General features: G+C 37.4%; 1 protein-coding gene across 8 annotated transcripts in view; it reads left to right on the top strand.

Moving 5' to 3' along the window:
* The window catches only part of rbfox1 (RNA binding fox-1 homolog 1), a 252524-nt gene that overhangs the window by 205319 nt on the left and 22748 nt on the right, over positions 1–24457 (top strand). For all 8 annotated transcript variants that reach the window (XM_039686223.2, XM_089128490.1, XM_089128492.1 and 5 more), the window contains 6 exons: positions 3018–3260; positions 11296–11439; positions 13360–13413; positions 14313–14405; positions 16006–16066; positions 17586–17639. In XM_039686223.2, coding sequence (XP_039542157.2) covers positions 3018–3260; positions 11296–11439; positions 13360–13413; positions 14313–14405; positions 16006–16066; positions 17586–17639 — 649 coding nt within the window. The remainder of the gene's footprint in view (positions 1–3017; positions 3261–11295; positions 11440–13359; positions 13414–14312; positions 14406–16005; positions 16067–17585; positions 17640–24457) is intronic.

Here is a 24457-nt window from a genome sequence, read left to right as displayed (position 1 = left end):
ACTGGAGCTGGAGCATCAAAAAATATGCCGACGTACCATGAAAGTATCCTAAATGTGGTCTATATGGCCGTATATTCTTTCTAAAATGTCAATATTCACTACTAGTGGGTAATTCGAAACTTACCCTGTTTTTATTTATCGCCTTCCACTCGAGTGGGCAACCAGGTCACTGAGAGAATGAGGTAAATTTGAACAAATGATTTAGTCCAGTTTTCCAAAACATAACAATTTTAATATTCATTGAAAAGATTTGACATAAAAAAACTGTTCATGGATATGGCATCACTATACATGTACACTATACAGTACATACATGTTCCTCACACATCACATGCTGTTGTATAGGAAATCATACTGTATGGGTTTGAACAACTGAGTGTGAGTAAATGATGACAGATTTTAATTTTAGACTGGAATATTCATGTAAATCACAGATAGGACTGTGAACTTTTTCTCCTTTTATCCTACGCTTTGTACGTAGGGGGTGTTTCTGTGTAGTGTAGCATTGTGGTCAGAGGAGAGAAAGTGGTGGCAGAGTATATTTTGCTCTTTTTATAATGTGCAGTTGTCCCATGTCAGAGTGTTTTCAACAGGCCTGTGGGCGCTGGGATCTCTCTGCCTACATAACTCATGGTTTGGCATGAAGAAGATGTGAATGTGTGTGTCACGAAGTGTTTCCTCCTGTAAGAATGGAAAATAACCAATTACATCTCTTTAATATCTCAATCATTTCTCCTAGACTGCAGTGAGAATAAATGGAGAGTGAACAGAATTTTTCTCTTAAAGCTGTTTCAAAAAATGCCTTAAAGGAATAGTTCACCAAAAAATGAAAATCAGTCCAAACCTGTAAGAATTTCTGTTTTCTGCAGAATCAGATGTTGTCTTTTATTGTATGGACACAAAATAATTTTCAAAAAATATTTTGTTTATGCATCAGTAAATGATGACATAATTTTCATTTTTGGATAAAGTCACCTGCTTCTCAGATTTTTTCTCCTAAAATGTGTTTCTTTGGTATCTTTAAAATCTAAACACACTGAAAGTCTTTCTTAAAGTCAAAGAAATGAATGAAAACAATCTTCAGATTCTCACAAGGTCTCATTATCTGAGTTTTATAATCCACACTCATTATGGCTATAGATCTTTACTTGTATGTATGTCAACAATTGACAGTTGTCAGAAACCTCTGACCGTGCTGTTATTGTTAATTAAAACTATTTTAAAAAAGTTTTCATTAACTGAAATAAAACTAAAATACAAAAAAATCTATATTTGATGAAAAACTTAACTTAAAGCTATATAAAATAGCATAACTAAATTACTAAATCTTAAACCAAAAATTGAAAATATAAAAATAAAAGCTCATTTGAATTATAATACTTGAGAAATAATATTAAAATAACAATGGCCTCAAAGCAATAACATTTTCCAGATGGCTGTACAGAACAAAAACACACCATCTGGTTATACAAAATCCAGACAAATATAGAAAGCTACTGTACCATCACCTAAGGGTGAAACAAATAGTATCCACATCAATTCCACACTGCCATTCAGATGAATGTATTTTTCATGAAACTTCCCCATTACCTGTGCTGTCGTGCATCATGTTTTTTTCATTCTGCTAATCTGCCGTTGTTTATTGATAGCGAACGCTAATTTAGATGGCTTTTTGGTCTCTCTGGGGCACGGTTTAGCGTAGATTTGGTGTGCGAGGTGTATAGACATCTCCATGCATAAGTGGATAATATGGGTGCTGGGAGGTGGATGAATTGGATTTGATCAAATAAGAAAGCTCTTCCTGAGATAAAGGTCTGATGAGCGTTGTGTACAGAACGCATTTGTCTGTGGGTGGGCTTGTTCATTTGTTGTCGGTCTGGTCACGGTGCATGCTAACTCAGTAATTTAATTGGCCCAGCTGTATGAAAGAACTTGCGTCTGAAGCCGAGCGTGTGCTTCGCTAATAGTTCAACACACAGAGAGCATGAATGACGCGAGATGAAGCTTGTGTGTGTGGACCTCAAATATGGACCAAAAGTATGTGGACATAATGATAATACCAATAGAATCATGTCTGACCTCTTGTGTCCGAATGAGAGCAAGTCCCATGATCCAACGTCAGATAGAAAATAGGGATGAAGCTGAATACCACTGAAAAATGTGAATAATAACTTATTCGAATAACTTAACGAATAATGAACTACAATAAATAATAGAAACAAAATATCCATTAGACTGATTATCCATCAAACACAAGGATAAAGCATTTTCATGAATATTTTTCAATATATTTTCATTAGCATATTTAAAATAACGCAGTACCTGTATGTCTAAAGTCAATATGACTAAAGTGTGTAAACTTCGTGAATGAATTTTGCGGACAATATGATTTTTGAGTTTAAATTGGATGCTGTCATTTTATTAACAAATATATCCTTAAACAAAGATACTATCATACATGTTTTTTTTTGTTTTATGTAATGTAATTGTATACATTAATGTCTTAAATCATGTGAGTGTGTTGTACGATAAAAAAAATTAAAAAAATCAAAATTTACATCCGTCTCAAGCTGAACACAGTGATGTTATGGAATCTGTATTTTAAGTGAAAAAATCATAAAGGTTTGCAGGATGCTTGAACACTTTCTAGGCTCAAAGTTATGAGTTATCTGTCACTATCACCTGTTTTGTAACAATGTAACCTCCATGAAGGGTCGGTGAACGAATCTGAATGAATCTATTTTTTGGGGATTAGAAAAAAACTAAGATGACTCAAAATCCCCACCACTCACGCTAAGCATTTATTTTACAAAACAGTAGATTTATAAAATAATACGTTTGCAATTATTAGCTGTTGTTGCAGCTAAAATCACTATAAACAACCGCATATGGTTTTGAAACTCAATGTAAATATGGAAGTGGCGTTCAGGTGTCCACATACTGTTTTGTTTGGTCGTTTAGTGAACTACGCTGTGATGTCGCTAATATTTTGCTGTTGTTCACCGTTTTTTTTTCAGGGTAATCAAGACGCCCCAGCACCCCCAGAAACCATGGCCCAGCCTTACCCATCGGCCCAGTTCGCTCCCCCTCAGAACGGCATTCCTGCTGAGTACACGCCGTCCCACCCTCACCCGACTCCAGACTACCCGGGCCAGACCCCCGTGGCAGAGCACACTCTGAACATGTACCCCCCTGCCCAGACGCACAGTGAGCCCAGCGGACCAGACAACAGCGTACAGTCGGTCTCCGGCACAGCCACAGTAAGCGCCGCTCTCTACAGAATATATCTCTCTTTCTCGCTTTCTCGATCTCCGACTCTTCTTGATGGCGTTGCTTGTCACGGTTCAGGTTTTTTGGATTGTGCTGTGGATTGAGGTGTCCTCCGTGATCTGCCCTCCAAGGACATCAGTGCTGTAGCCTGCCTTAATATTTCATGTGTTTCAGGGCATTTCCATGAATAATTGACTATCTTTGTGTTATTTCACCAACTCCGAGTACAAAGTGCTCTCGCTGAATTTAGTTTGGTGAAGTTTTCCCTCTAGGTTTTTAAAATAATTTTAAGAACGTTTTCTGTGCAATTCTGCATAGTAACAAGAAGTCACTGGAGTTTTATTAAAAGAAAAGTTATGTCATTATTGTCTCACGCTCATGACGTAGACGTGAGCGTGAGAAAAAATTTAACCCAATTTTAACCCAATATTTGGGTTTGTCCATATTTTACCCAAATTTGGTTCAAACAACCCAGCATTGTTTAGAGTGTAGACTCATTCGTTTCATTTGAAAAATATTATAAAATATTAGTAGAGTTTTTATAAAATAATACATTTGAAACTTTATTATTCATCATAACCTAGGTCAGTTGAGTAGTGTGAAAAATCATTCAGTGTGAAAAATTGTTAGTTTATTGCAATATAGGCCTGTGTATAATTCATAGTATTATGTAAAGAACTCAGAATTCAGATGTATCCGTTTGACTGGGATTTTGTAATTTGATGATATTAAATGTAATTTATATATTCCACAACAATCAGATGAAAGCTGGGAAGAACCTCGGGGGCTTTTTGGCCCAATACTAAAGGGGAAATGTGGCCCATTTTTATGATTTTGAGTTATGCCACATTTGTAAATATTTGTATTTATTTTCCCTAATAATATATATTATCACCCTTTTAATGCTAGTCATTTCTACATATGTTAAAATGTCGTATTAAATGTGTTCTAGTTCGAATGGCACAAGATGTGCAACAAATCATCGGAAATGTCTACTTTTGTGTTGCATTAGGGAGAGGGGATTAAAGCATGCATGTTTGGAATGACATGATGGTGAGAAAAATGATGCTAGAAGTTTCATTTTGGGGTGAACCATTCATTAGAAAGAACAAACAATTTTCACATTTTTAGGAGAAACTCCTATTGTATCCCATAATTAGACCATTTGCTCAACAGACAAAATGTTTTAACCATTTTACTGATGATTTGAAGGAAAATATGAGCTTTTTTGCAAACAGCGGCCAGATTTTCATTACCTCTACCTTAGTCTTCAAATTTCTTTTTTAGTGCCAGAGTAGAAGGGAGCAAAACCCACATCTGGAAAAGCCATTAACCCCCCTCCCTCCCTCTCTCTCTCCCTCTCTCTCTCTCTCTCTCTCTCTCTCTCTCTCTCCCTCCCTCTCTCTCTCCCTCTCTCTCTCTCTCTCTCTCTCTCTCTCTCTCTCAATCTCTTTCCCTCACTTTATGAGCCTAGAGAAAGCAAAACTTTACAGACATCCAAAGCTATGACCTCATCTGGCTGGAGCTGTTTTTAGATCCAAGTCGTTCCTCACAACTGATCCTTCATCTACAAACAAAAGAGGCCTATACTGTGATACTTCCCTCATTCTCATTTTTCTTTGTTTGTTGGAGTAGGTGGTAACCAATCAGCTCCCAGAGGAATGTTTTAATACAGTAATAGATGCTATTCATTGCTGTTTTGATAGAGCGCAGTGCCATATTCTCAGTGGTCAGTGTGTGAGAGCTGGTGTTGGATTTCATGAATGCATAAGGAACAGTATTTGCTTTCCAAAAGCAGACAATAATATAAAATTGTAGTAATGCTTTACAATACAATTTGTTGACATTAGTTGATGCATTTGCTAGTATAACAATGCACAACATTTATTCATCTAGATCAGGGTTTCTCAAACTCGGTCCTGGAGGGCCACTGTCCGGCAGAGTTACTTCCAACCCTGATCAAAAACACCTACCTGTGAGTTTCTTCTGATCCTGAAGACCTTGATTAGCTTGCTCAGGTGTGTTTGATCAGGGTTGGAGCTAAACTCTGCAGGACAGCGACACAATGTTCATTTCTACATCACTGTTCAAAAGGTTGGGGTCAGTACTTTTTTTTTTTAATTTATTTAGCAAAGATTAAAGGGTTGGTTCACCCAAAAATGAAAACGGATGTCATAAATTACTCTTATGTTGTTCCAAACCCGTAAGACTTTCATTCATCTTTAAAACACAAATTAAGCAGCCCGTTCTCATCCTAAGACGTCATCTAACTGACGCTTTTGACCATGTGTCAACATCGGACGCACATGGCACCCTTTTGCGTCAATATGAGACGTGCCTCCTAGTGGTCTACTCCTAACCCACTCGCGTCACCTAACTGATGCTAAAGGTTGCCATGTGCGTCGGATTTATAGACGCATGGTCAAAAGTGTTAGTTAGATGACGCCTAGGATGAGAATGCGTTGAATTAAGATATTTTAATTCAATCTAAAAGCATTCTGTGCCCCTGTTGACAGCTTTGCAATTACCACTTTAATGCTAGAAAAAGTTCATAAAGAGATTACATTACATTTACATTTATTCATTTAGCAGACGAATATGAATTGAGTGGTTTAGTCGAAATGTTCTGAAGAGACATGATTGCTTTATATAATGAACAGATTCCATTTTTAAATTTAGGCTTTACAAAAAATGGAGGAACAGATATCTCTTGGAGTTCATTAAAATACCGTAATTTTTTGTTCCGAAGATGAAGTCTTGTGGGTTTTGAAACGAAAAGAGGGAGAGAATGACAGAATTTATTTATTTATTTATTTATTTATTTATTTATTTATTTATTTATTTATTTATTTATTTATTTATTTATTTTTTGGTAACTATCCCTTTAAATATGTTGATGATGCACAAAAGTGCCAGTAAAGACATTTACAATGATTTAAACGATTTTTATTTTTATGTTTTTTTTTTTATATATAAATGCTGCTTTTGTCTTTCACAAAAATACAAAGCAGCACAACTCTTTTCAAAATTAATAATAATAATAAATGTTTCTTGAGCTGTAAATCATCATATTAGAATGATTTCTGACGGATCATGTGATGCTGAAAATTTAGCTTTGACATCACAGGAAAAAAAATTCCATTAATATATTCAAAGAGTAAACGGTTATTTTAAATTGTATTAATTTTTCACAATATTACTATTTTTTAGTATTTTTGATGCAATGTTGTTAAGTATTAGAGAGGTCTTTCAAAAAACAGCCAACCCCAAACTTTTAAACAGCAGTGTATACTAATACATTTTTAGCATATGAAGTTGCTTAAATTAACATTTGTTTAGATATAATAATGAACAATAGATAATTTACAGTATATATTAACATTATCCTAAATTGATGAATGCTGCAATAAAACGTTTTTTTTTAGTTTATTATACCTTATGACGTGATAATGTTAATGAATTGAAAATTATTATGAAATAGGTGACACTTTACAGTAAGGTTTCATTATTCACCATTAGTTAACAACTTAAGTTAACATTAACTAAGAATGAACAACACTTACATCATTTATTAACCTTATTTGTTTGTGTTAATTTGAACATTTACTGATAAATTATACAAATCAAAAGTTGTATTTGTTAACATAATTTCCATATAATCCACTGTAAACTTACATGAACAAACAATGAACAGTTGTGTATTTATAAACTAATGTTAACAAAGATTAATACAAATTTAAATTCTTCTTAACAGTTTTGTTATGGCTGTTATTATTATTTGTCACCTTCATTTTAGGACATTAGTCATCAGATTCTCAGTAAACACCACAGATGTAATGATGGTCACAGACACAGAGGTGGACTTTTAATTTATTTAACAGGCCTGAGTGGTTGTTAAAACCGGCCCACTCACAGATCATTTCAAGTTCATTTAGTTTCGGACAATACAGATAGTGGGTGAGTTGTTTGCTCTTTAATTAGCCCATCCATTGCCTCCAGTTTGACCCATTCAGGTTGGTTTGCGGGCACTGTGTGAATATGCAAGTGATATGCAGGTACTCCCTCCTCTCAACTGACATTTCGCTACTAGATAGTGTCACTTCAGAAAGATGAGTGGTCTCATATTTGTTGTAAATCTGTTGATTATTTTCTCATGCAGCTTTTTTTTGTTTGACAAATGGTGTGGATGTCAGCTCAATATGTCGGCTTGCTGCTCTGACTCCTGTCGTGCTTCATTGGCCTCGTTCCCCCATGCGGTCCCAAAGGAGACCATCCTCACCCAGGCGGAGTGAGAGCTGATTTCCTTAAGGGAGGGCACGTGTGGACTGGGCCACACCCTCAAGAGGGCAGACATCTTGCAGAACGTCCCCCTCTCAACCCCTCTGGTGCAGCTTTTGGGGGTCGACGGATGGTTGTAGACGCGCAGATGATGGTGGAGGTTGACTTAGACAGCTACTGCGTTTCATCCTAGTAATGTTGCTGTGCTGAAAATAGCACATCTTAAAATGGCATCATCGCTGATGTACGTTATCTGTCTTTTTTTGCCTCTGCGGTTCACTGAGTGCAGGAATCCCTCAGTGTTGTACCTCTGTGAGCTATTGTGCAGTTGTTTGTGCATGAGAACGTCTTCGCAAATGAGCGTGGAGCACTCTGAAGCACTGAGCGCTGTGGCTTTGGTTGGTTTATCTTTCCCAAATGCTTGGTTTTTATTTTTCTGCTCATGTAAAACCAACATTGCAGCAAAATATGCTTCTGTTATAATGAATGACTATTAATGAATCCTTTGATACCAAAAAAGATTAACTGGAAGGCTTTTTTTTACTGTTTGTTTTTGTTTTTCCCTCCATGTTGAAGTCCTCTGCCAGTGAAAAGAATGCGGCACAGATGGCACGCTATGTAAACTGTCAGCCGTATGCATGCTATACAGACACACACACACACACACACACAGGCTATATTTTTACATGGCACACATCCCAGAATTGTTCCGAGAATGGAATGACAACCATTCCACTCCTTTTAGGTTAAGTATGGTAACGGGCCGTATATATATTTATATTTATTTACACACACATATTCTACTGCATATACATTACATAAAGAAAAAATGTCACACACACACACTTACATATGCATATAGATAAATGAAATATGGATATTTTTTCCTTTTTATGAAACGTACAAGACATTATTAAACAAAAGCTCCCTCATGGATCAATGCCGGTTGATGCAATTATTCCACATTCCCCCACACTGAAAAATTCCTCGAAATGGAAAACATTCTAAAGGCATTTTATGCTCCAAGTCCTCACTGTGAGGTTATCTTTTTCTGTCCAGCGCTGCCATATGTGTGTCCGTGTGGGCTCTTACACTCCAGCGGCTGTGTGTTTTTGTGTGTGCTCAGAGCACACACCGGCAGCCCTGTCACTGTTTGCCGTTTAGCACTCAGTGTGAGATCAATGAATGGTAAACACTCACAACTCTGTGAGTCCCCAATCAGTAATTGAGTAGGTCTCCCAGGCTGAACCGCTGTCCTCCCTCACATTCCTGTCCTTATCTCTCCATCTTTCCCTCACCTTTCCTCCCTACAGGGAGCAACACAATCTCTTGCTCCATAGAAATGGCCACAGAGGACTTTATTCCTCTTCTTTTTTTTTTAAGGCCGCTTTGGAATTGATCGTGATTTGTAACGATTGGAAGTATCGTATTGTGCATCGCATGTTTGAATAATGAAAGTTTGATGCCTGAATATTTCAACACACACTGTGAATGTGATTCAAACTGTGTTTCGCTTCTGCCCCTGGCCCTTATTTTAGTTCTATAGATTTATTTCTTTCCCCTCCGTCTCATCCCATCACCCTGAGATCAGTCACCGTGGCCCCCGGCTCCCCACGGCTACTAGACGGGCGAATCGATTAATTGATTTCGGAATCAATTAATTGAGCCATTAAGGCAGCCATATGCACAGACCATGAAATGAGATCTCTAAAACCGCACATATGGCTGCCGACCGTGCCGTGCCTCAACCTAAAGACCCGCTGCATTCCTTCCTATACCTTTATTGAAAGAGCTGTAAATGGAAAAGCATATTTCCAATTATAACACCCCAGTTGTCTCTTCTGCTGAGGGCCGCTTGCCTCACGACGCCATTAAACCGAGCCTCCCGCAATAGGAAAAGTGCAATTTTGTTAAAGCAATAAAGACGGCGCACATCTTGTCAGTTTTACATTGGATGGTTTACTACACTGCTTTAGCGTTTTATCTTCCGTTTTTTTCTTTGTTCTCTGCCTTGAGGAGTGGGTGTTCTTTTGTTTATGACTTGTAATAACACAAGACAGATTTTTTTTTTCTCTCCTTGCACTTCTGCAGCCTTTCATGTATTGAAAGACTAGTATTTTTCAAGTGCTCTCTCATGTTTTCCCCCCACCCTTGCATTTCAGTCGGGTGGGTATATCGTACACTGTACAAACATTTTGATGACACGATATTCATATTTATAGTCCCGGCAAGCTGTTCTTTATTCTTCATTTGAGCTTTGCTTTTTTTTTAAACTTTCTGTTGCCGCTTTTGTCAGAGTCGCCCTGAGCACCGCCTGATTTAAATAACAATGCCACACGCACACAGACACATGGTCCGTTCCGTTGCCAGTATTTCCAGTGAAGCTTGCTTTAAAAGTCCTGAGCATCTGTAATGTCAGAGGCAGTTGTTACACTGGGACTCAGTCATTCTTTTGTTCCAGACAATATGATTTCCAGAGCTCTTGAAGCATGACAGGACAGCTGCAGCAAGCAGAAAGTTTAAAAAATATCTCTGGGCATAACTGCAGGCTTGAGGCAGAACCTCCGCTTCTCAAGTGCTACAAAGGAAAATAAATGCACATAAATTCACATACATGTGAACATGCTCATGCTAACACACATAATGGGTGAATTACATTCAAGAGAGCACCACTATGGCCTCACTCCTAAGGGCAGAGACATGTTGGGTGAGGTGAAATATAATTTCTTTTTTAGTTTCTTCATCATAGAATCCTGAAAAAAAAAATACATGTTTTCAAAAATGATAATGCAAATCAGCATATTAGAGTGGTTTCTGAAGGATCATGTGACATTGAACACTAGAGTAGCCTAATGATGCTTTGACATCACATGACATTTTCAAATATACTATAAAATTGAAAACAGTTCAATTTGAAATAACATTTTACTTATTTTAAATAAATCGTTACTGTTTATTCCAATACTTTTGGTTTAATGCTGCTTTTGCTTCATCATTCAAAAAAGATCCCTTTGAAAAAAAAAAAATATCTGGTTTGGATCAACATGAAAACAGAATTTTATTTTTTTGGTTATACTGTTCCTTTAAGGGCATAAAAATGCCATTTGGAAGTCGCCCACTGACACACAAACGTACACAAGGGAGAAAAATAGAAAGTAAAGTCTCCCAATTCAATACTCTCTCTAGCTAAGTCATACAAATACATTCAGACAGAAACACACACACACGCGCACACACACAGGCAGCAGTCCAGGCTGAGAGGCACATAGTTGCAGGGAGCAGCCAGCAGTCATGCGTGGCCAGAGAAAGCGAGAGAAAGCAAGATATAGTGAAGCAGCCATGTCATATATCACCCACAGCTACCACCCACTGCCCCAACCCCTGCAAACACCGCATTACAAACTACGCCTCGTTTTGTGTGTGCGTGCTCTACATATGTTTTTCAAATCTGCCTGAGAAAGGGAGGCAGGAACAGGTGGTAAAAGTTTTCACCAGCTACGTTGTTAAAACAAAGCCTTGGGTCTGGCTCCGTGGAAGCGCCTGGAGGTACAGGCACGATAGACTGTTCATTGAGACTGCAGTACTGCGATGAACCAAGTCGAAAAGCACACCAGTGGTGCGGCAAATACTTGTGTGCAAAGACAGCATCTTCGCTTGTTGAGTTTATTTACAGTTGGCACATCAAAATTTGCCAGTCTTACTGACTGATATTCCCTGATTTCTTTCTCTTTTTCCCCCCCCACACAGCAGACAGACGATTCAGCACAGACAGACAGCCAACAGCAAACACAGTCATCTGAAAACACAGAAAACAAATCGCAGCCCAAGAGGCTCCACGTCTCTAATATCCCCTTCAGGTTTAGAGATCCAGACCTCAGGCAAATGTTTGGCGTAAGTACCTGTTTTCTCTCTTTCTCATTCACAGCACAGACAGTGGCCACGCCGCCAGTCAAGTCAAGTCACCTTTATTTATATTGCGCTTTTTACAATACAGATTGTATAAATAAAGCAGCTTCACAGCGATAACATGAAAATAATACAACACAGATCAATAATATTGTTGAGCCGTGTGTTGTCCTAATGCATGTCCCATGATATTTGATTTGGGTAAGATCTGCGATTTGGGTCCAGTCTTGTTTTGGAAGCTCCATAGGGCATAACTGAAGGATTTATTTGAATATTAAATGAAAAAAAATGCATAATTTGGGGTCAGTAGGATTTTGTTTTATTTTTTCATTAAATTAGTACTTTTATTCTGCAAGGATGCATTAAAATGGTCCAACGTAACTGTAAAAAGATTACAACACATTTACAGGGCTCTATCTTGCACCCGGCACAAATGACTTTGTACACTGACGCATTTATCATTCCTATTTTGCACCCGTGCAAAGCGGGCTTTTCCCTCCACAGACGCACTCCCTGGGCGGGTCGGCGCAAAAAAGGAGCCGTGTGTCGGCGCAAACAATCCCTAGTGCTGCTATTTTGCAGTTCAAGAAAACAATTGCGCCAATGACCAGAAGAAACCTAGTCTAAAGTCAGTGGTGCGTTGGGCGTACATTTAGATGCTATTTTAAGCGCGCATGCTTGGCCATAATACAGAATGTGAACAAAGCGCATACACTGTGGATGATTCGCTTATCTACACAGATGCATTTTACTTTTTGCAAATGATACATTATTATAAGAAAAAAAATATTAAAACATGAGGGAAATCATTGTTGTATCCATGACGATGGGAAAAATTGGCTTAAAGCTTACACATTTACCCAAATTATTATAAGCATGTTTAACCAAAGCTAATTTGGGTGGGTTTGTCCTATCCCCGATGTTACTTCTCTTTCTTTTACGGCCCTGACGAGAACATCGATCCCCTCGGCTGTGAACCGATTGATGTGCGCTGTTATAATAGTATTGCGCCACAGAACAAGTGCACCTCGTTCATCATGCTCTTAAAGGGAATGTGATATGACGCTCTTATTGGTTTGTTTCCGTTACGCCCAAACCACACCTATGAATAATGAAGCTACTTCAGACTAACCCCTTTTAAACTTGCGTCGGGTGCAAGAGTCATTTATCCCCGCCGGTAAAATAGCAACAGCGTTCAAGACTCGCCCACAAAGTTACTTGCGCTTCACACTCGATAATTGCGTTTCAGATCGTTAAAATAGGGCCCTAAATGCTGTTATTTTGAACTGTCTATTTATCAAATAATTCTGAATAACTATCAAGCTTCCAATAAAGATATTAAGCAGCACTGTTTTGAACATTGATGATAAATATGAAATGTTTCTTGAGCAGCAAATGACATTGAAGACATGAGTAATGATGCTGAAAATTCAGATTTGCATCACAGGAATAAATTACATTTCTTTATTTTAAGTTTATTTATCTTAAAATACAAAATAGGTATGTAAATTTAAATTGTAATAATATTTCAAAATGTCACTGTATTTTTGTAAATTTGGCGAGCATAAGAAACCTGTTTAAAAAAATTAATCCTACCAACCCCAAACTTTTGAGTTGTGTATAATTATTTATTTTAAGTCAAAATCAAAAAGAGCTTTAAACAACTCAAATTAAATAAATATTACTTAAACTTTCCTATCTTTTTTTTTTTTCTTTTGAAAGAAATTGATAATAAAATGATCCATTAAAATTGAATTGGTGATTTTAGGTGGATTAAAACAACATTTAAAACGTGTAGCTTGATGCACCTAGATTAAGTAAATGTTTTTAAAAGTTAGAAAGTGAGTTTACATGTCAAATCAAATTTAGACAGTATGTCTGATCTGTGTTCTGTTCTCTTTCCAGCAATTTGGTAAAATCTTAGATGTTGAAATCATATTTAATGAACGAGGATCAAAGGTACGTTTGTGTGACATACTTCCTTTGCATGCTCATATTCTTGGAACAATCAGAACAGTGCAGTGAGTTTAGAGGCTTAACTGAACATCATGTTTATTTAAAAAGGGAAAGAAACCAATGATGAATTAGTTTCTGTATTGTACTGAATAAATGCTTGTTGCAGTCATGTTAACGTATGTAATGCAATCTCATATCAGCTGCTGTGCTAGAGTTATTAGTGCCCTGTTCAATGGAGTGTGTGGAAATGTGTTTGGCACTTGTCTTTGTTCTGTTATGGTGTCAAATGAAGAACATTCTCCACTGAGCTACGTAATTGACAGCGTTATTCAGCGTTATGACACTTAGCATCATTCCTGTGCATAAACAATTTTCTTTATTGAAATATGAATTATGTTCTTCTGTTCCAGCTGGGGGAGATAATGATGCATGTTAACAAGTTCTTTAGTACACAATCCTTTATCATTTGTCTGACGAGTTGTTTTTTTCTTTTGTGATGACTTTTATTTATGTTGCATTGTAGACTTTTAAATGACACTGTTTTTTTTTACAAATGGATTATGTTTACTCTAAGACTTGTTATTAAAGGTGTACTATTTTGTTTGCTTTTTTTTTACGTTTCATTTAAGTGACTTTACGTTCTTAGACCTGCTATTGTATTTGATTTCTCCTTAGAGGTTCTAACAGAACCCGTAAATTATGGTTAATCTCGATGCTTTGCATGGTGCAGGAGAAAAGAGGAGGAGAAAGAGAGAGGGGGTAAATGCAGCAGTAGCAGCAGCAGCAGCTGTTTATGTGTGTGAGAATGGCAGAGGTAGAGCCACAGTGGATTTCTTGGGTGTATGACTGAATTAATAATGTGCATGTTGTTCTCCCCCCTCCCCTCTCCCACCTGCATGCAGGGTTTTGGTTTCGTAACTTTCGAAAATAGTGCCGATGCGGACAGGGCCAGAGAGAAATTACACGGCACGGTGGTAGAAGGTCGTAAAATAGAGGTGCATGTAACAAATATTTCCCTTCTCAATTGTTTTTGTTTTCTTTTATTCATTTTTGTTTGTTTGTTTGTTTGTCTTTGTTGCTGTTGTTGTTGTTATCCATTATTCTGTTGTGTGTGTCAGTGTGCGCCTCACTCTCATCTCACTGTTTTAGACGCATCCCTCGTCTTTTCCTGCGTGTGCTCCTCTCTCTTTCCCTCCCTCCCCCCATTGTATCCCTAATCCGTTTCAGTTATTCTAAGATTTCAAGTCAGATAGACCACGGTGCTCGCGTTATCTAATTGGTTGGCTTTAGTTGGCATTCGCTTCGATTCTTTTCTGTTCTCTTTCCTAGCATATTTTTGCTTAATAAGCAAATGGGTGCAGCGAGTCATCAGGCAGAGTGCAAACAGCATTTGTGTGATGATAGCCAGAGGCCTTATTGCAAAGTTGACGAGGGATCTGCGCTAAAAGCGGCCCGGAGCCGGCAGCATTTGTTAATTGGCCTGAAGACGCTGCTGTTAGACGGGGCTGCTCTCAAACACACAAGCCTTTTACAGTAAATCTACAGCTCCAATGACACCTACTTGACAGTGTAGAAGAGCACTGTTGTCTACTTTACGGTCAACGACAGTGGCCATCCTTGTAGCCGATTCACCTTTAACAGTTGTTGCTTTATTTGTTTGCAGCTTTTTTTTATTTTCAATTTTTCACAAGAGTTCGGATGTGACGTGGTGCCATCTTTCAATAAGATGATGGCTTTTTTGCTTTCTCATTTTCCCCCCTTTTCCAACGGTAGCTGGTAGGCCCCTCGCCAAACTCAGTAACAATACATACACACGCGGGCGATGGCGGCGAATGGTAAGTGGAGAGAGCCATCTGCCATTTCACGAACTCGCGCTGATACCTCGTGACTGTTTTTTGACTTGATGTTGAGTTTCTTGATGCTGTTTTCTCTTGGTACGCGTGTTACTTGAGTGAACACTTAGCTTCCTGAGAGCCTCTCATTGGATTGAACTGAATCGTGCGCATCCTACTCAGATTCTGAACTCCATGATTATGTTAAATAATGCACTCTCTTTATATCCTTTTTCGGCTTGAATGATTTTCTTTCGTTATTACTTCTTTTCATTTATCTTTCTGATTATTATTCTTGTGATGAAGCACAAGGCTCTTGGAGTGTTGAATGCTAAATGTTGCTTTGTTTTCCGACTGTACCTCAACTCTGAAGGTTTAGTGTATGTTGCACAATGCCAAACTTTTTGTTTCCTTCCATTCCTACGCTCTTGTTGTTCTGTTAACCTAGTCGTTCCCTCTCTACCGCATGCTGTCTCATACTCGATGCCTTTCGTTTGTTGAGTGAATTTTGTGTTTCTGTTTTTCTTTACTCCATGTACTCCTTCAACGTGATCATCATTTGATGGCGCATGCTGACGAGTCTTTTTATGATGAGACTTTTGCATATATTTTCTTTGCTTTATATGTATTTACACTTTTCTTTAACTGTTTGTTATGATCTATAATCATTTTGAAAATCTTCAATGTAATGCATGCAATATTTCAATATTTACAGCTTTAGCTTCAGTATGGTTCTTGCTCACACACTGCTGTTTGTACTCAGGTAAACAATGCAACAGCACGGGTAATGACGAATAAAAAGACTGTCAACCCATATGCAAATGGTAAGAACAAGTTCTCTTGATATTGACAATTAATTAGTATTTTTGTGATTTATTAACTCTTTCCCCACCATTGATGGAAACAAAATGTTGACTTGATATTTCTTTAACTCTTTCCCCGCCAGTGTTTTTAAAAAAGTTGCCAGCCACCGCCAGCATTATTGTTGATTTTCACAAAACGTTCATGGTCCCCAGACTATTTTGTTGCCTGAAAATCTGAACATGCCATATATTAAAATAAACAACAACAACAACACACACAAAAAAAAATCTAGCTTCATGTGTTCTTTTTATGAACATGAATGGGGGTTTTATAAAAAGCAACATTTTGTTTGAAAAAAACTGAGAAATTCAAGAAAACAAGGAGGCTAAACACCTCAGTCTCTAGTGTGAGTCACTAGTGTGTCTCTTGAGATCAGGGGAGTGAGGTTTACAATCACAGTGTTTATTACCTGGCCTCTGTTACATAAACCATGCTTCTATTACTTGTTTCTGCTTCTTTTTCGCCAGTGTTTTGTTCTGGAGATGATGTACTCTTTCAGAAAATGCGTAATTGCGACACCCCCTACCGTATAACATTGAAAACATGGATTGCCAGAAAATTCCGTCATTGGTGTGCAAGCGTGTTGTAAAGGATGGAAAATTCCGTCAATATTCCATCAATGGCGGGAAAAGACTTAATGATAGCATGCCAGCATGATTTGAGAATAATCCAAAGAGCATCTTGTGCATCTGTCACACATTTACTCATCTAAATAACAACCTAGAAATAGCGCAGAACCTTAAATATTTTATTTTTTTTAATGCTTATTTACATGCTTTTTTTCAAATCATTATAATATCTGTTTTAATTTTTTGAATCCTATTTTTCCCCCAAGTGGTCTCATGCTTTGGGACCCCACTCTATATATTAACATTATAAGGTGTACAGCACAAAGTTTAGACCTTATACCGAGTATGCAACTTCACAGACAGGGGGTAAAAGGTACATAATGTAACTCTGTCACTTTAAAATACTTAAAAATAAAGTGTAACCAACTCTACTGTCTTATTCAAAATCTGAAAAACATGTTGCCCCAGACCCACAGATTTTCAAACAGAGAAGGAGAGTGCTTGTAATTGTCGATTTTCTGAGTATCATCTGAAATGTTTTTCATGGCTGTTTTTTTTTTTCTTCCTCACCCGCAAGTTTAAATGGAAGTGGAAAACTGAGACAGCCTTTTAGATCAGATCTCAGTTGATATCACAGGATTTTTTTTTACTTATGGAGGGTTTAGACAGACAGGCCATTTGTAGAGGTTAGAATTAGAGAGGAATCTGTCAGGCCACTCATGGCCATATCCTGGCTCTGCATGACAGTAGTGCTTCAGTGTGGTCAGCCCGCTACTGACATCATTACACATGGGCATGAAAGTTCTAGTTAACCAGAAGCCAACTCTTGTGAAGGATCAGATGTAGAATTCTCGTTGTGCAGACCGAGGGTGGCTAATATCAGATGGTCTCCCTCTCTTTCTCTGTCTAGGCTGGAAGTTGAATCCAGTCGTGGGTGCAGTCTACAGCCCAGAATTCTATGCAGGTGAGTGGATCCTCATTTCAAAGGAAATGGCTCTGTAATTTTTTATTTGTAATTTTTTTTTATTTGACTTGTGCACATAAAATAGATCAAATTAAAAACAGCCTAAAAGGAGAGGGGGGGGGGGGTATTGGACAATATCAGATATATTTATAAATATAGAACTTCTGTAAACTAAAATGGATCAGCATTATCATTTATCCTCACCTTTGAGAAAGTGATCGTAATTTTGTCGTATAATAATAAATACAATCACATTACTATGCTTCCAAATAAATAAATAAATCATTTGCAGAAAGCAACCCTGTAACAGAGGGTTAAATGCATTTGCATTTAGGGCTAATGGGCAGTATCACTAATGTCCTTTGTGTGCGTAAAAAATGTTCTCAACCCACATGCCTTGAATCCTCCATTTATGAATGCTGCAGAGGATATGAAATGGCAAATTACTCTTATACCAAATATGATAATTTCATATTCCTTTCAAATATTGTTTTTCCTCTTATGCTATTTTATTTTCATTTACTGAACTAACAGTGGCCCCAAAAAGTATTGGCCAGTAAAAACTAATATATCTCATTGTATTAGATAACTCATTTGATGAAAAAATTGAAGCAAGCATCACTCATCTTAAAGAAAGAATGTGTCCTTTTCACTCTATTAATTCGATATTTGGTAGTTAATGTTATGAACTAAACCTGTGGTTACTCTGCTAAGACATCGAATAAAATCAGCTCAGAAATGTTATTTCTGAGAAAAGAGCATTATTTGTTGGCGATGCCACTTGGTTTAATCATTGGTTTGTTGTGCAAAGAAATTCCAACACATTAAAGGGATAGTTCACCCAAAAAAATAAAATTCTGTCAGTATTTACTCACCCTCATGTTTGTTGTTCCAACCCCGTGAGACCTTCGTTCATCTTCGGAACGTGAATTAAGGTATTATTGATGAAATCTGAGAGCTGTCTCACTCCTCCATACTAGTCCATAGGCTTCTTCAGGGATTGAAAGACATCGTTAAAATAGTCCAAGTGACTACAAAGGCTCAATCTTAACTTTATCAAGCAACGAGAATACTTTTTGTGCGCAAAAACAAACATAAATACTGTAGTCACTTGGACTGTTTTAACAATGTCTTTAATAACTTTTCGAGGCCGGCAAGTTTCAATCCCTCAAGAAGCCTATGGACTCGTATGTAGGAGTGATCCAGCTCTCAGATTTAATCAAAAATATCTTAATTCGTGTTCTGAAGATGAACAAATGTCTTACGGGGTTGGAACAACATGAGGGTGAGTAATTACTGACAGAATTTTCATTTTTGGGTGAGCTAACCCTTTAAGTGTCTGGGATCTCTGTCAGTACTGTTAATTGTTTGGTTAGGAATAGCAAACAGAAATTTGAAACGGGTTGGTGTTTAGTTGCATTATTTGATGAAGGCATAGTTGTGTGCCTGGGGGTTGGAGGTGTGACCTTAATCTACGAGCTCTGGCATAGGCTTGAAAGAGCTGGCAAGCAGGAAGTGATTATTCTAATCACCCAAAGGGCCTGTTTCACAATGTTTGCTGGTCTATTGGCAAGAGGCTCCAAGACGCCATTGTCACAACTGCAAACATGTTATACATCTTTGAAAACACAATCCAGCCAGCTTCCAGACCCCCAGGGCTTCATTTCATTTTATGGGCCTTTGAAAGTGAGCGGGTCTCATCGTTTTGAAAGTCTCTCATTTCCTTCGGTCATCTCCTCCTCAACCTTGGCCATCCAAGCCTCTGACCTTCCCCGAACATCATTATCTTCCCCATTACATGGGAAAATATCGAGATTTTATGATAATAAGAAACGAGAAGGCAAAAATATCCAAGTGATGGTTAAATCTAATTGTCTGTCGACGCAAGGGCATCAAAGGGCTGAAATATATTTTATAAATTAAAATCAATATTTTCAATTTCTCCAGATAGTCGTTTGCCTAATTCTGCGCACATTCTGTTAATTACAAAATGGCTCATTATTGATTTGCTTTCGTCTCACCTTTCAAGTGTGCAAACAGCCCACATCCCAATAAGGTGCGAGTGTTTTGTTCTTTCCAGCGATCCCTGTTTTTTTTAGGTATCTGTCTTAATTATAATTAAAGCATCGTTAATACGCCCGAATTGTGCCGATAGCGGAAAGCGCCTTGAATCCTTTCGTTTGCCTAAAGACTGAAAATAGGTATTGGCACATTGCTGCTTAGATTGCAGATGGAGAGACTGCACAGAGTGATTGAGCGTGCCGTGGAGTTTGAATTGTGATTAGTAAGCTTGAAAGTTAGCTATAAACAAATATCCTAAAGGACCGGGATGGAAAAAGAGCATCTTTGATTCATGAGAGGTTTGTTTCTCTCCACTCAAAGCATCTCTCACCTGCGGCAGACTGTTGATTTAAGATAGCTTTGATGTTCATTAACAATTCTCCGGCTGAGGGAAATGAAAGCTATATCGGCAGAAGGCTGAGGGATGACCAACGTGCCAGACCCCGCTTGTTTGCCGGACTGAGCTCTGATTAAGTGTTACGCCTGACGGAGATTGGGCGGATGTTTGAAAATTAGACTTTCAGCAATTTACGCCCAGAGATTATGCAAATGCTGGCCACCTCTGACCACAGGAAATTTGTGAAGATCTTCGCCAAAGATGAAATACACTCACAAATGCACTCTCTTTCTTTCTTTTTGGAAATGAGTTCAGAATAGATAGAACAGGTCTTTTTTGTCAGTGTCACTGGTACAATAAAATTTAAAGTGCTCTCCAGTCAGTCCATCATTCATAGAGTCTATAAAAACACACACATTCATACACAGTATGAACACAATGTCATTGCATAAAAACAGTATGAACATACATCCACAGACATGCATACTTTCTGTCATTGCATCGATCTATTTCACATCAAAACGCTAAAAAAACAAACAGACAAACAAAAAAACCTCCCAGCCCAGAGGGGCCAATCATTATGAGTATTGCCATAATGCACAATTTTCTTTTTACGCATTGAGCGTTAATTGATCTTTGCCGTCTGCCTAAAGGCAACAGTTCAAACGGGGTGACCTGGATGGTGGGTGTCCCTTTTGATGTTCTGGGCTTTTTTGTTCACACATATGAACAAGGTTAAAAAGATGCAGCTCTAGCAATTATTTTTAGATGCCGTATATGCTGTCTGATAACACATGCACTCTTAAGAAAATAAAAATAATTCAAATGAAAGAATTTCACACCTCACGTATCATTTTATCTCAAGCATCACTGACACTAATGTCTGTAACCAAAAGTATTAGTGTCAGAATTGGTTTTGTGAAAATGTCAGACATTTGATGTTTTCACACAATACATCTATTTTTTTTTTATTATTATTTTGATCTTTGATGTTGATTTTTATAGCTTTAAAGATATCATTTATATTTTATGATAGATTTTCATCTTATGACCAAAGAAAAAGTCAAAGTCTGTTTGATTTAACAATCACCCCTTAGACATAAGTTGAAGAATCACATTCATAAGACCACTCAGACTATCACGTTTCTCTGACGGCACACACACATGCACATTCATATATTGACCTCAATTTGTCATCATTAATGTTTATTGACAAAGAAATAATTAATCACAAATTGTTAAACTCATTTCCTTAAGTGAGAGGAAAGGAAGGGCGACTTCTCTGTGCCCAACATTCAGATTATTGAATTTTCAGACGAAACAGACAGGCTGAGGGAGTTTCGACCATATGAACTGAAATGGAATATGGTCGGTCGTAATGATATAGAGGGCCATTTGTTTTGACTGACAGTTTCGCAGCACTAATGTTTCAGTGTTTTAGTATGACATCACTGTCCTTGCTCTCTCTTTGATTGAGTCCTGACTGAACGAGAGACGGCGACCGCCTCTGGCACTTTCAACATTGCTGGGCTTTTTTGAACTCGCAAATACTGAATGATAAGTTCGAAAAATGACGGGCAATTAACAAAGTACGGGAGAAGAATTCGAGAATTTTCATAAAGGCAGCAGCAAAATGGAATGAATTTGTGCAGATAGGCTATCGTGGAAGACAACAAGCGGCTTTTAGAGGAAGGACGTTTTTAAAGAGAGATGAAAGTACTTTGGTGGCTGCTTCTGTGTCGTACACTGAACGTTTGAGATTGCATTGTGGGAAGAAACAATATGAAATGACCCTGACTTGTGTACAGAGGTGTAAAAAATGTACATTCATTAAGACTTGAAAAGTGTCTCAAAAGACTGCTCACAGTGAGATAACATACATTTGGATTCTGAAGCTTAGAAGCTTAGATTTGGGGAGGGCTTGTAAAGAACAGTGTATGTGAATAGTGGCTGTCTACATAATATATATATATATATATATATATATATATATATATATTATAATATATATTATTATTATTATTATTATTATTATTATTATTTTAAAGCAAAATAACTGCAAGTAAATAGCGATGGGTCACAGTGGTCAGCTATCCAACAATTCACTAGCTGACTAACTAACAACCACCCCTCAACTTAATTTTTCAATTATTTAATTAATTTGTAATTATCCTTATGTATTTATTTATTTATTTATTTATTTTAAGAATAAATAGAATCATCAGAATCATTTATTAGTTTATTTCTAATAATTTCAGACTTTATTTTAAATAATTTTATTAATATTTTTCATAATGTCTTTTGACATTATTTGATAATAATGACAAAATTACATAATTTTGTTTGATTTAGATTTTTATGTTTCTTTTCATTTCATTATTTTCATAATTATTATTTTTTATCAGATTATATATATATATATATATATATATATATTTGGTTTATTTTCATAATGTGTGTTTTTGCACATACATTTAAATTTTCTTTAAAAAGAAATATATATAGGTAGATAGTCTTATTCTTATAGCTTTTAACAAACATGAGTAAATCTAGCCTGGTCTCATCCCAAGGCGTCACATACTGACGCTTTTGACATTTCGTCTACATCCAACGCACATGGCACCTTTTAGCGTCAATATGAGATGCAGATATATATGGGCCAGAAGGCGCCTTCTGGTCTAACCCTAACCCTACCCCAGAACTGAACCTACCATAAGCGAATAAAGCTCTGTGTGTGTTATATTGACGCTAAAGGGTGCCATGAGCGTTGGATTTAGACGAAATTTCAAAAGCGTCACTATATGACGCCCTATGATGAGAATGCGTTGGTAAATCACAATATATTACCTCAAGCTGCAAAATAATATATACACAATACACATAAAGCATTGCATTTTATATTATCTGAAAGCTGTGAGATTTCTCAAATCTCAAAGTGGTCTGGTTTATATTACATTCATAAAATAATCTCTGCGGTTTGCTGCACTGTGTAAGGTTGCAGCGTGAGATGCACAGGGCACCCTGAACCTCCTGCAATGTTGCAGCCCACCCGTCAACCGCCCCTCCCCAAAACACTTCCCACACAAAAGCCAATGAGAGAAATTATTGCTCTACAAAGCAGTTGTACACTTTTATGGCTTTGATGCGGAGGCTACCTCCCGTCGGCCAGAGCATCTGCTTGACTGTAATCGCTCTCAAAGCAATAAAACGGACTAGCTCTCCTGCATCCCCCTGGAGCTCACTGCTGCTGCTCACGCTCCCATTTCTCATTCAGCGCCACTTACTGTAGCTCCCTCTCTCTCCGTTTTCATCTAGCCCTCCACCCTTCATCGTTCTAAATGAAAGTGCATAGTCTAAGTTGTTTATCCTGTAAATATTCAGGCTAAATACATCTCATATTTATTTTCCTCAGGACACATTCTACACATCAAAGTGAAGCTCTTGCAAATATGCAAACGTGTATGCAGCATATTTCAAAAATGGCTGTCAGATGGGCTGCCTCCAATGGAAGGAGGGAGGAATACATGTGACTTATGAATCTTCATTGCCGTTTAAAAAAAAAATGCTGCGTTAATGTTTCATATTTCATAGGCGTTTTTCAAAATCGAGTTGTTTGCATCATCTGCTTTTTGTTGTTTAGCCTCCTAATAAACCACAAACATTTAAAGAGATGAATAACATGGAAATGTAATATATGTATATATGGAATACGTGCATGCTTCTGATCATTAAAAAAGGGTAGCATTTATTCATATCAGAATCATGTTGACATTAGAAATATAACACACTTCAGTGGTAGGAAGAAAAATAATAAATTGGACTGTAAAATGTATTTCTCTCTTTAATACTAAGACAGCTGTGGTGCACTGCGTGAAAGCGAGACATATCCAAGGTGACAAAGAGTCAAATGGAACAATCCTTTTCACCTTTCTACATCACACAATCCCCTTCCTTAAATCTGAATTTTTAATCGTGTAAATGAAAGATTCAGTGCTCCTATTAGACATTTATATGATCTCCTTTTGAAAACCTGTAATGTTAAAGAACGAAGCAGCTTTCACAAACCCCCTCTGTCTTTCTTCCTCTCATCCATTTCAAATTAAGCCTCTTAAAAGTCATTTTCACCACCGACACCCTATTAAACTTAATGATCATTTAACAACAATACAGAGCTTTCTGTTTTCACCCAGCCTCAGAGGTCTATATGTCTCCTGTAGTTTGCTTAGTACTCATTGTTAGAGTTTTTGGCTAATTGCAGGTGTAAATGTAGGTAGGGCACCATTCCTCACAGCTTATATTAGTTTCGACTTGTGAAATTATAGTTCATTTGGCAGTTTATTACACGGCTCTCTGGAATACTTGAATCTGATTGGTCAATCGGGGCATTCTGCAGTCAAATATTACATTATATAACTGTATA

The sequence above is a fragment of the Pimephales promelas genome, chromosome 3, assembly GCF_988280905.1.
Source record: "Pimephales promelas chromosome 3, fPimPro1.hap1.1, whole genome shotgun sequence".
In the NCBI taxonomy this organism is placed as follows: domain Eukaryota; kingdom Metazoa; phylum Chordata; class Actinopteri; order Cypriniformes; family Leuciscidae; genus Pimephales; species Pimephales promelas.
The sequence above is the reverse complement of the archived record's forward strand: the minus strand, read 5'-3'. Positions and strand labels throughout refer to the sequence as shown.